At 37.4% G+C, this 12,819-nt stretch overlaps 2 protein-coding genes across 8 annotated transcripts in view; one reads left to right on the top strand and one right to left on the bottom strand.

Annotated features, from left to right (window-relative positions):
• The window catches only part of CGGBP1 (CGG triplet repeat binding protein 1), a 178,995-nt gene that overhangs the window by 132,002 nt on the left and 34,174 nt on the right, over positions 1 to 12,819 (bottom strand). For 2 of the 6 annotated variants that reach the window (XR_014071461.1, XM_081550898.1), the window contains exon 1: positions 1,502 to 1,674. The exons of 3 other annotated variants lie outside the window; for them this stretch is intronic. The gene's annotated coding sequence lies outside the window, so the exon portion shown is untranslated. Of the gene's footprint in view, positions 1 to 201; positions 303 to 1,501; positions 1,675 to 12,819 lie in introns of those variants that run through there. One more of the 6 variants, XR_014071460.1, reaches the window with a different exon arrangement.
• On the top strand, positions 1,466 to 12,575 carry C2H3orf38 (chromosome 2 C3orf38 homolog). 2 transcript variants are annotated; one of them, XM_081550882.1, is made up of 3 exons: positions 1,466 to 1,984; positions 4,971 to 5,200; positions 6,807 to 12,575. In XM_081550882.1, exons 1-3 carry the CDS (start codon positions 1,717 to 1,719, stop codon positions 7,377 to 7,379), a joined length of 1,071 nt encoding a protein of 356 aa, XP_081407008.1. In that variant the 5' UTR covers positions 1,466 to 1,716; the 3' UTR covers positions 7,380 to 12,575. The 2 variants fall into 2 exon arrangements, with proteins under 2 accessions (XP_081407008.1, XP_081407007.1); XM_081550881.1 differs by having other exon boundaries at positions 6,804 to 7,712.

Here is a 12,819-nt window from a genome sequence, read left to right as displayed (position 1 = left end):
ATGTTAATAATGCCTCTGTTGAGAAACCCAGCTCTAGATCAATCTTGACTACAGCTCTAACCTCACTTCTTACTGCTGCCTCTTTGCACAAGCTGCTCCAGCCTCCTGGCCTCCTTCCTATATGCCAAGCACTCTATTCTTTCCTCAGAACCTCCATTGCTGATGCTTCCTAGAACACTCTCCTGTGGTTCAGTCTCTTACTTTTTTCAGTTCTTCCTTCAGTGTCACTTAGAGAAGCCTTTCTTCACAGCCTATGTAAATTAGCAACATCCTCTCCTCCATCCCTCTGACTTCTCGCCATAGAAATTCCTGGCATTATTACATTTCTGTCTCCTCCTACTAAAATGCAAGCTCCAAAAGACTTGTAATGGTTCCCAGCATAAAGAACAGTGCCTGGCAAGTGAAAGTGAGCAAGTTGTGCTCAGTAAATACGTTGAACACACACACACGCACACACAGTTTGGGCAAGTCTTTCATGTGGCTCCGCACCAGTATTGTGAGCACTTATCTCTTTATTTGCAACACTCCCAAAAGCTTCTAGGAGAAGGGTCTGTGTCATTTCTCATGATAGGCGATCAATGCTTATTGAAAAATGAAGAATTGGTATCTGATAAGTAAAATGTACCCTAAATAACATCCACTGGCAAGTCAGTTTAACTATGCTTTGAATGCCTTATCTTTAAGACTATATTCACAGTACATTTTGACTGATATTTAGCTGTGATATTTACATAAAAGTTAAGTTTGTTTATTTGGATATGCAAGTGTGCACATTTCAGGTACTAACTGGCAATAATCTAATTAATGTTAATAAATCTAAACGATGGCTTAAACAACGGAAGGAGACAGAAGCCAGTGACAGTGCATTTAAGCCTGAAGGTTCCCTCTCGTAAATGTTTACACTAACAGTGACAACAAGAGCTAATACATACTGGGCTCTTTCTAGGCGCTACGGTTCTTCACCCTCCTCCCCCGCCCCAACAACCCCATCAGGTTAGGTATCTCTACTGTATCCATTTACAGACAGAAAACTGGGAGACCAAGGAGCTTGCTCAAGGTCACAGTTAATAAATGACGGAATAAAATCCTGGCAATCTGGTTTTCAGAGTCCCCAACCTTAAACCATTCGCGATATTGCCTCGACGAAAGCCAAGCCGGCGAGGATCAGAAGAGAAGCAATAGCGGACCCCAGCTTGTGGGCGAGTTAAGCTGAAAGGCGGGCAGGCGTGGCATAGGGTAGGCGATTTTCTTCCTAAACGTTTCCAAGTACAATGTTAAACAAAGCCAGATTGTTTCAACACACAACTATGTAATTGTTTCAACACACAACTATGTAACTTAAGAATATCAAACTACAGGTGTACCACCCAACCACGAAGTGGCCACAGATAACTTTCGAGGGGCCGGGCCCGCGGGCGGGGAAGAGACGCCTCCATTGGCCGGCCCCGCTGCATCACGGGAGCTCGCCTTGCGCGGGGGCCGCTGCCCGCTTTCCACGCACCTGTACTGCGCAGGCCTCCCAGGCGCTCTTTTGGAGGCTGGACTCCTGAGGAATTGAGGGTTTCGTTTTATCTTGTGGAATGCTGGCGTTCCGGTGTAAACGTGGAGCTTCCCTAAAGTGAGATGCGAGAGACTTCTTTCAGTTCCTAGCAGCCCGGAACCACCGATCGGAGCACCGAGTTTCCTGAGTGCCCTCATTTACTACTACTTCCGCCTATGGGTCTGGAATACCCGAGGCTCTTTGGCGGCGAACGGCCGAAAAGGCACTTCCGGTATCTGTTGCCTAGGCGCCGGCCTGGTGGGCCTAAGGAAGCGACAGTGTTGGAGGCTTCCTCTCCCCCCATTCTGGGGGTCGAGATGTCGGGGCTCAGCTACACGGAGATGGAGGGCTGTCGTAACCTGCTCAGCCTGCTGGACAACGACGAGATCATGGCCCTATGTGACACTATCACCAACCGTCTGGTGCAGCCTGAGGACCGCCAAGGTAAGGGTAGACCCCACCCCCCAAAGGATGGCCATCTCTCCTCGGGCCTCACTCGGCCCCCACCTTGCCGGAGCGTGTGAGTGGAGGCCGTGGTAGGTCTCGCTCACGGCCCGTCCGCGATTGCACTTGTGCGAAGCCCCCAGGAATCGTGGCCACTATATCTTCTGTGTTGCCTCGTAGTCACGGCTCAGCCCCGCCTCGCCAAGCACTGGGGGAAATGGTGGGCTGGAAATGGCGCTGCTTTCCAGGTTTTAATCCTTTAAATGTTATGGGCAAATGCTGCTTGTTTCGTTTCGAAAATTCAAGGTACGTGAATAATGATTTTTTAAAAAAAATTCTGGGAAGTCGGGTGTTCTCCTTTTTCAGTTTCGATCAGGGGAGGAGTCAGCTGCTGCTTATTTTCTTGAGCTTGGGGAATATATCATGAATACTATCAGTCTGCTGCTTTATGAGTTTAAAACAACTGCTGTGATAAAACAGTGGCAGATAGTTAGAATCTATGTCTCTTTTTGGATCCAAATTTTTTCAGAGATGATTCTGTGTACTAGGGCTACATTACTTTCAGAGCCAAATAAACGTTTCGGTAGAGTAGATTTCATGGGTTACAAATATTGTTTGGTTGTAATGTAATGAGTAGCTTAAGCATTAAGCATTTATCATGTTGTATATTACCTGACTAGTTTTATTTTAAATTTGCTGAAATTTACTTTAAAATGGGAAAATTTCTGACTCCTATATTAGCTTATGACTTAAGTATCAGAGTCTGCGTTTTAAAACTGCCTTTCTCTTTTAAGTTCTTTTACGTTTTCGCCGTTTAAGAGCATTCATTTGAAAGTGAACCATGAACACCAAATGAATTTCTAAGACGTTAGACTGAAAATAATTTTAGAATTAATGTAGTTCTTTGGCATTTATATATTTTACATGATAATCACCTTCTAACACTATTGGTGAATAGATTAAAATATAATTGATGGTGGATCTAAAAGCAAACAAGAAATGAAACTACCCTGTACAAAAATGTTAGGTGATTTGAACAATCATTTCTGGGGGTGGGGGAGAGCATAGGAAAAGATAGTCAACATCTTAAGAAAGCAATGAAATAAAATCCCAAAATATGTGGTCTCTTTTATATGTACCAAATTTCCAAAAACTCAACATATAAACATCAAATATTGTTTATCTTGTGAAGTAAGTCTTTGACAACTACTGGGGAGTGTAAATTGGAACTACTACTTTGGAAAACAAGTTTGATATTATTTCCTAAAATGGAAGATTGCTTACCTGAGTGTTTCGAACTTAAATGTGCCCATGAATCTCTCGGGGATTTTCTTAAAATGGAGATTCTAATTCAGTAGTTTTGGAGAGGGCCCAGAAATTCTACCTTTGTAACAGGCTCCAGGTGATGATCATTCTCTTTGCCCTTCTGTGCTGGGAGACATTTTTGTACTGGGTAGTTTCCTTTCTTGTTTGCTTTTAGATCCACCATCAATTATATTCAGCATTTTAATCTATTACAGTTTTAGTCACATTCACCAATAGTGTGGGAATGTTCAAAGCAATAGTATTTGTACTTGGATACACATAATAAGTCTATAAAACAAAAGTAAATGCCTTGTGGTATAGTCTATAATTACCTTAGGTACAGTACTGAAAATCAGTTGACTATAGCTGTGTTTATCCACATAGCTTAATCTCAGAAACAATAAAAATTAAAATTACAGTAATATAATGATGGATTAGGTTTATAGACCATTCAGAGAAATACCAAACTATATTCTGTAGGGTTACATGGTTATGTTGTACTACTATAAAGAAAATTGAAGGAATTGCCTGGTGGTCCAGTGGTTAGGACTCTGCGCTTCCACAGCTGGAGGTCTGGGTTCAATCCCTGGAATTCCTGGTTGAGGAACAAAGATCCCACAAGCCCCGAGAGGCAGCCAAAAAGAACGAAAATCGAGGAAATGATAAATCGCATTTAGGAGAGTATCTACATGTAAGGTGAAGAGAGAGGGAATAGTATTATGTAGGGAAAGGTAAAATGAGGACCTCAAAAATACTAGTTATTCCTATGTCTTAATCTGTGTCATGTGTATATAGGAGTTCATTTTATTGCCATTGTGTATACTTCATACGGGCTCCCCTGATAGCTCAGTGGATAAAGAATCCACCTGCAATGCAGGAGACCAGGTTCAGTTCTTGGACTGGGAAGATCCCCTGGAGAAGGGATAGGCTACCCACTCCAGTATTCTTGGACTTCCCTTGTGGCTCAGCTGGAAAAGAATCCACCTGCAGTGCCGGAGACCTGAGTTCCATCCCTGGGTCAGGAAGATCCCCTGGAGAAGGGAAAGGCTACGCACTCCAGTATTCTGGCCTGGAGAATTCCATGGACTGTATAGTCCATTGGGTCACAAAGAGTTGGACACAACTGAGTGACTTTCACTACATACCTCACACATGTAAAAATAATGTTTAGTCTGTTTAACAGAAATTCTTTAAAATTAAAAAAAGAGACGGTCTTGGCTCTGCCACTTCTTACAAGTATGATTGTTGATACCTCATGTATCTCTGACTTTCATTATTTGTAGAGTAAGGAGATTGAACTGAAAAGAATTGTAATTTTGTCTATTTTTAGGGATTGTAAATGAATGTAGGTCCATTGACCTTATTAGAAAGAAATTGTTTTTTCTCTTATTCAGTTTTTTTCTTAAGATACAACCATTCCTTAAAATGCTTAAATTCACAATCTCTTATGAGAAGTAAAAGCAAGGAGAAATTTTAGGTAGGGAAATTTATAAAGAAATATTTTTAAAACCCAAAACCTGACAACCCACTTCCTGGTTTGTAAAAATGATAACCATTTCATACAAAACAATAATACCATGAGAAGAGTTTATAAAATGTCATTTGATAGTGTTTCTGCTAACCCTGGACAAATTTACAAGTGACTCATGATTTTCTGCCAATCTTTACAATTTTCTTTTAGATGCCATTCGTGCAATATTAGTCTACAGTCAGAGTGCAGAAGAACTTTTGAGGCGAAGAAAAGTCCACCGAGAAATCATATTTAAGTACTTGGCAACACAGGGTGTTATTATACCTCCAGCTACTGAAAAACATAATCTTATTCAGCATGCAAAGGATTACTGGGAAAAGCAGTTACAACCAAAATTGAAGGAAACACCAGAGCCAGATAAGACTAGACTCTTTGAACAGGTAAAACGGATTTCATAGTGATGATACCCTAAACTATAGTTCTGTGTAAGAATCTTTAGATAATCATAGATCTGGGGTGACATGGTTAATTAATGTTTATTTTTTTATAATTTTAGCTTTATATCTTTTGCATCCTAACGGAAGAGCAATAAAGCACCTAAGACAAAGTATTTAAAAAAAATTTTTTTATTGAAGGATAATTGCTTTACAGAATTTTGTTGTTTTCTGTCAAACTTCAGCATTAATCAGCCGTAGGTACACATATATCCCCTATCTTTTGAACCTTTTTTTTTATGTTTAGTAATGTGTATGTGATATTCTGTTGATTTGTGAGGGAAAAATGTTTTGCAGCCCTTTATCAAATGGAGACTTGATTTTTAAAGACAGTAGATAGACAGCATGTGTGCATGCTAAGTCACTTCAGTCGTGATCCTATGGACTGTAGCCCATCAGGCTCCTCTGTCCAAAGGGTTCTCCAGGCAAGAATACTGGAGTGGGTTGCCATGCTCCTCTCCAAGATAGACTGCAGGGTCAATTTAGTTTTAATTTAGCCTCTGGTTCTCTAATCTTTTTTCCCCCTTCTTTAAAAGAACGCTGTTGTAAGCATTTTCTTATTTTGAAGACTTGCTTTGGCGTTAAATTGCAAAAATGAAAGAAATTTTTGTTATCTATAAAAAAGTCCCTTTTTAGTAACTTCCTCCAGCTGACATTGGCTGTTCGTATTTCTTTGTATTTCCACTGTGCACTTTAAATACTGTGTGAATATTTAAATACCTATTGACCCTTTAGGTAACTTGAAGTTTTTAAACTACACATTCACATTAAATTAAGTGAGAGATGTTTGCCTTCACATTAGGAAAGGATCTTCTAGGGTTTCCTTAATGTACTGAAAAGAGTGTTAACTTTGAAATCATATAAATGTGACTTCAAATTAGGGGGCCTAACAATAAATCTGTGTCATAAGACTTGTGAAGATAGAAGGAAATAGTGCTTTAGTGCCAAGCACAGTGCCTAGTACATTTAGTAGTAGCATGTGTCCAGTAAGTATAAGACCTTAAGCATCTAGGTGAAGTACTATGCTCTGGAATACATGTTGAATAGAATCGTAGTCTATCAGGTGTATTCTTACAATATTTCCTTTGAAAAACCTATTTCCTGTGTATGAAATTAATCTCATAGAAAATAATCTATTTCAGTCAAATTTAGAAGTGTCTTTTAAAGACTGTTTTTATTATAAACTTTGCTGCATATGAAATATACCACAGTAAGGTGTATTCATTTAAAGCAGTTTGAAAGTTTTGACAGGTAACATACCTATGATTCACTGCCACAATCAAGAGAAAATGCTTATGTAAATCTTTATTATTGACTTAATTCATGCTGATATTTTAAGAGACTCGGTTGAACCTTAATTTCTTAGAAGTGTCAGAAGTTTAAACTGAGAATTTCTTAAATGACCTCCCCTTTTTGAGAAAGAGTGTACTATCATTGAGTTCATAGGTGGTTCATTTCCTTTCTGCTATAATTAGTACGTTAAAACTTGACTCTGAAATAGCCTAGATAGAAAATAGATACGAGAATTAACCTTGGTTTTATTAATCAGCAGGAGAAAGAAGAAAAAAAGGCTGAAAAGGTTGATTTTCGTCGATTAGGTGAAGAATTCTGTCAGTGGTTCTTTGAACTTCTGAATTCTCAGAATCCTCTTCTGGGACCACCTCAAGATGAATGGGGGCCACAGCACTTCTGGCACGATGTCAAGCTTAGGTTTTATTACAACACATCTGAACAAAATGTGATAGACTACCATGGAGCAGAAATTGTGAGCCTTCGTCTGCTATCACTAGTGAAAGAGGAATATCTTTTTCTCAGTCCCAACCTAGATTCCCATGGACTAAAATGTGCTGCTTCTCCCCATGGTCTCGTTATGGTTGGAGTTGCTGGGACTGTCCACCGAGGAAATACTTGTTTGGGCATTTTTGAACAAATTTTTGGACTCATCCGCTGCCCTTTTGTGGAGAATACTTGGAAAATCAAATTTATCAACCTGAGAATTATAGGAGAGAGTTCCCTTGCTCCTGGAACATTAATGAAACCGGCTGTTACGTTTGAACCAAGTGACCTAGAAGCCTTTTATAATGTAAACACTTTATGTGGTCCAGTGAAGTACCACTCCATGTAAGGCAGGCACTGGACAGTGGGATTGGAGACCAAGATTCATCTAGTGGAAATTAGGTACTGTTGAACAAAAGAGAACTGATTTTACCTAGCCCTTGAAGCACTGAGTACAATGTCAGTCTGAAAAATCTTCTATACAGAAATTCATCCAAATACTACATCAGTAATGTCTAAGTGATTTCATATTTGGGGGTTGACATATTTTAGTTGAAATGTCTTTCTTGACTACTAACATATTAATGTGAACACTTGCCTCTTTTCTACTTGAGTTGCAGCAAATGTTCTGAAAATTTCATGCAATTCGTCAAATAAATCCCACTTCAGATGTTGTAACTAACAGTGTGCCTTAGAAACCAGTTAATATTTTCACTTAGTGGGTATTCTGCTGCTATCTGTACTTTTCACTTGGGGAAAAAATTAATAGTGTTCAAGGCTTCCCCTTTAAGTTTTTCAGTTACTTTTTTCTAAATCTAGGTAATTTTACAAATGCATCTTATGACAGTATTGCTTTAAAAAGAGGTACATATTTTAGAGATGTTTAAAGTCAGGGGTTATTTTAGAAACTTGAATGACATTCTCATATAAAAAGTACAGTAATTTAGCTAGTAGAGAAAAATTTAATGTGCTTTTTAAAATATTTGACAAACATTTTTCAAGAGTTATCTGTTGTCCAAGCAATATAATATGCAACGTTTTGTGAAGTATTTTGGGTAATAAGTGCTGTTCTTAAAACAGACTTTATTTCTTTAAGCTTTCAGCTAACAGTTTTATAGAGCATTTATTACACTGTTGAAATTTTTTAAAAGGTATACCCAGTTTCTAATTTAAATGAATTTTTTCTCTTGAATAATCTTATTTGACCATAAATATCCCAAATTAAACATATATTGAGATATACTCCGATATCATAAATTAAAATTATTAGGATTTTTTTCACTTCTAATTTGTTTTACTGGATTTAAATTACAACATTAGATTGCCAGATTACACAGTTGTTTTCAAGTTTAAATTCCTCATCACCCAGCAGCTGCTTGCTGAATCTGAATTTATTGAATAATTTACAGAAATGTCATTTGGAAAAAATTCAGCTAGGAAATGTTGTGATGAGGTACTTGTACATATTAATTTTTTAACTTTAACTCAGCTCATGATCATCTAGGGTGACTTCCACATTTTGGAAACCAGGAGGGAAAGACTGATCTTTGTAATTTTTTTAGTGCCATGCCTCTTATGAAGAGTACAAATTGATGCATCCCCAAATAAGAACTTAATAAAGGAAGGAAATCCCTTAGTCTGCTGTAAGAATAGTGCTTTGTTTAGGTTTTTTCTTCTTTAAGTTTGAAGTATCATTTTAACATGTAATTGATAGATAACCTTAGTAAAGGATAAAATTTAAAATTATTCCCATGTTTTCTTTGTTATATTGCTGTCAAATACTGTAGAAATAATACCGAAGGAAGATGCTCAGGATGGGCAGAAATTAGCTGTAGGTATGTTCAGGATTGAATTTTTGAATGTGTAATGTTCAAGTTAGGCTGCAATCTGCATGTCCTTTCAGTCACCCTTTAAAAATGTGAAATCTTTCTGATATACTAAATGAGAATTCCCCTGGAGAAGGAAACGGCAACTCCAGTATTCTTGCCTGGAGCATCCCATGGACAGAGGAGCTTGGTGGGCTACTGTTCATGGAGTCACAAAGAATTGGACACAACTGAGTGACTAAGCACAATTGAGAATTAGAGCTATATTTTATTTCCTTTGAATCTCCACAGCTGGCTACACAGTGGGACCTAATGTCCAACTGAATGGGTGAATGAATGAGTAAAAGACACTTAACCTACTGTATAAAAGACTTTTTTTGCATCTAGATTTTGTCTTTGGTTCTAGTCATTAGTGGTGGTCTTGGGGTTATATAATCTGCTGAAATTTAATATGTGGATGCACAAACTTTTAGGCCCCAAATTAGGATAAAATTTTAACTTCCCATTAAAATTTACTGACATAAAGGTCAGAGTAGGATATACTGGAGGGCCCTTAGATGCCTTGGAGAAGGAAATGGCAACCCACTCCAGTATTCTTGCCTGGAGAATCCCATGGGCACAGGAGCCTGGCTAGCTGCAGTCCATGGGGTCACAAGAGTCAGACATGACTTAGTGACTAAACCACCACCACCACCAAGATGCCTAGAAACAGTTTTGGGGAAGTGTGTACTTCTGTCAGAGAAAGATCTAGAAGAAATTTGTTCATGAAGCTTAAAGCTTGGCCAGGCCTTTGAGAACATCCAAAAGTGCACTTAATTCATAGTAATTCAGTGGTCAAACCAGGGATACGTGGTCTGTTTACTGGAGGCTGATGGGCTGTAGCTGACAGTGACACATCAATATCCTTTTTTGTTACAATGAAAACGTATTTGTTGTATTTGGATGTTTTACTAGTATCTAGAATACCAAAAAACATATTTCATGTGTCTTACTAAAATATCAAATAATATAAAAAAGCCCTCTCCAGTGTTATTAAATCAACTAGAAAATCGCAAACACAGGAAAACATTCTTGGGCTATCAGAAAGGCAACATTTTTATGCCAAAGGAACGCTAGTTAGTTAAGCCCAGTTAGTGTAATAGTGCTCCAGAAAAGGATTTAAATAATAGTAGTATAACTAAATAAAAAAGATAATCAGAAACATTGTATTTTAACAAAATGGCTCTTATGGCTTAAAAAGTCAAAAATGAGTGAAAACCATTTCTCAGCATCTATTTTCACAAATTTAGATGCCCTTTTTTAAATTTGGGTTGTGGGGGACCTTTTGAAAAAAGGGAGCTATGTTCTCTCTCTATAAAAATTATGTTTGCATATGTTGTTCAGTCACTGATTCATGTCCAACTCTCTGCAACCCCTTGGACTGTTGCACACTGGCTCCTCTGTCCTCCGGTATCTCCTGGAGTTAGTTCAAATTCATGTTCATGGAGTCAGTGATACTATCTTAACTATCTCATCCTCTGCATATAGTATTATAATTTTTGCATAATTCAGTGAATTCATGGACTTCCCTAAAGCACATCTGTGAGTCCTGTAGGGATCCTTATATTCAGTATCCAAATCTTGCCATAATAATTTATTTCCTGCAGACTTAAATTATTTTTAGAAGATTTTGTGCTCTTACCAAAGTCCTTAAGCTAAAAGACTAAATCTTACTAAGAATAATCTCTAGAAAGTCTGTTAGTTTATGATAGTTAACTTGTGAGTTTTTCTTTTTCAGTAGGTGTTAGATGTTATGACAGAACCTACTAAAATAGTATCAAGTGAAACAAAAATATTAATGCAGAATTCATTTTATTTTGACAAGATAAGTTTAATGGCCATGCTTTGGAGAAAGTGATAAAATGTGTATCTAGCCAGTTTGAATGCACGTAGCACAGCTGTGGTGCTGGAAAACAAGACTTTCTACATCTGGGTTTATATGCATGTATTTATTGAACATCTGCAATCTAAGTCAGTGAATCAAGCTTAAGAGAAAACAATACATCAGTAGATTGATTTACCTAAACTTACTTTGAATTCAGATCTCTGGTTTTAGATGTCTTAAGGTGAGAACTGCATTAGGCCCTTTGCTAGAGTTGGAAGAAAAATATTTCTGCATTGTCTAAGAGTGCACTAAATCCTTTCAGCTTTATTTTTTCTAATTTGAACCTTTCCTATAGTCTTTCAGTAAAGTGTTGAGTGATATTTACTGTGAGTTATAATGTGCCCCACAATATTAAACCAGAAACTCCAGAATTCCTTGTGTATAGGCATGATGTTACTGGAATCACTGGCCTAATTTCATTTATCTTTTCAGTGAGTCACTTAGTGAGGGTTCTTTGGTTGGCAGTTTTCATCATAAGTTTTAAAACAACTTAAATCTCAAGTATGAAATTAGTTATATTTGAGTTAATGAGTTTAAGGATTGAAGGAATCTCTTGCTGTTCACTGCCAATTGTGTTACTTATCTGATGGGATGTTTTTGAACAAAGCATCATAACTACTTAAAGCTTTTTTGCTTGAAGCGTTTCATAAACTTGAATTAATCTTTTCTATTTCTGATCTTTTACTACACTAATTGCTCTCAAGTTGTTAAAGGTACTTTTGTCTCCCTAAATAGTTCCTGGAATTGGTGATTCTTCCTTATTTCACAATCATTCCCACCTGTGCCTTGCACAATATAAATAATAGCTAAATTGGGGTGTTTATTATATGGGAGTTACTTTTCTGTGCATATTGTGTGTTTTAATTCATTTAATCCTGTGGACAGCTATCACTTATTGGAAAATAGGGTTGAGTAATTTCCCAAGCTTTCAGAGCTGATAGTAGAGCCTAGGGTTAAACCCAAATTTTAGAGTTTGAGAGCCAGTGTGTGGTAACTACTATACATAGTGCCTTGTATCTACAGTAAGTTGTGGGTTTTGTGTTTTTGGCTGCATTGAGAGGCATGTGGGATCTTGCTAATAGTTCCCAACCAGGGGTCGAACCCCTGCTCATTGCAGTGGTAGTATGGGGTCTTAACCACTGGACCACCAGCAAAGTCCCTAAAGTAGTTTTTGGCGAATCTTTTTTGACTAACTGTCATTTGCTGTCACATTTCCAAAGCAAACATGCCTTTGAATTGTTCACCTGGATTAGGCGGGAGTGTTAATGCATACTGTTTCCTCTTGTAATTATATTATACCTCTTAAGTTGCTTGATTAGTGGTATAAAACCACTTGGAAGAAAGAGCAGTTAATGTATGACAGTGTTACTTATGAAAAAGGATAAATTGGATAATTGGGAAATTTAAAAAAATTAAATAAAATTTTAAAAATGTAAGAATTTATATCAGATTTCTTCAACTCCCTGTGTCACAAGCTCTAGTTCTCTTTCCTTCCTGTTTGTGACACCATTGTGTTTTCGGCCTTAGAAATAGTCGTCGTTTCATATGTGCAGTTTCTTGCCGTGTCTGGATGTACCATATCTATAGTATTGTTTTCTGTTTTAGCTGCTGTAATTAGACCCTCTTTACCTAACCCTTGACTTATGTAATAATTTCATATTTCTTTGCTTTAATATTTCTTGCATATTTGTGACATTAAAATTTCCTTAAAGTACTACAGCTTTCATCATATCTTCCACATTCAGAAATTTCATTGGTGTTACATTACCTACAAAATAAAATCCGGATATCACAATCTTCTTTTTATCACTGTCTAGCTTTGATTCCATTCATTTTTACACACTGTTTGGTCCAGCGGACATCTATAGCCGTGTAGTCTTTGTATTTATCTTGTGCTTACTTAGCTCTCTGCTTTTACTGGCAAGTATCCAAAGTTGTAGAATTTAATTTTTTTGTTGTTGCAGACAGTCTTATTGTAGAAAGAAAAGGACTCTAATAGAAACGGAGTTTAAAAACTGAAAATTTCTCTGTAAGTCAAA

Source organism: Giraffa tippelskirchi, chromosome 2 (genome assembly GCF_054371585.1).
Source record: "Giraffa tippelskirchi isolate mGirTip1 chromosome 2, T2T-mGirTip1v1.2.pri, whole genome shotgun sequence".
Taxonomy (NCBI): domain Eukaryota; kingdom Metazoa; phylum Chordata; class Mammalia; order Artiodactyla; family Giraffidae; genus Giraffa; species Giraffa tippelskirchi.
Note: the sequence above shows the minus strand (reverse complement) of the source record. Positions and strands in the feature narration are given on the sequence as shown.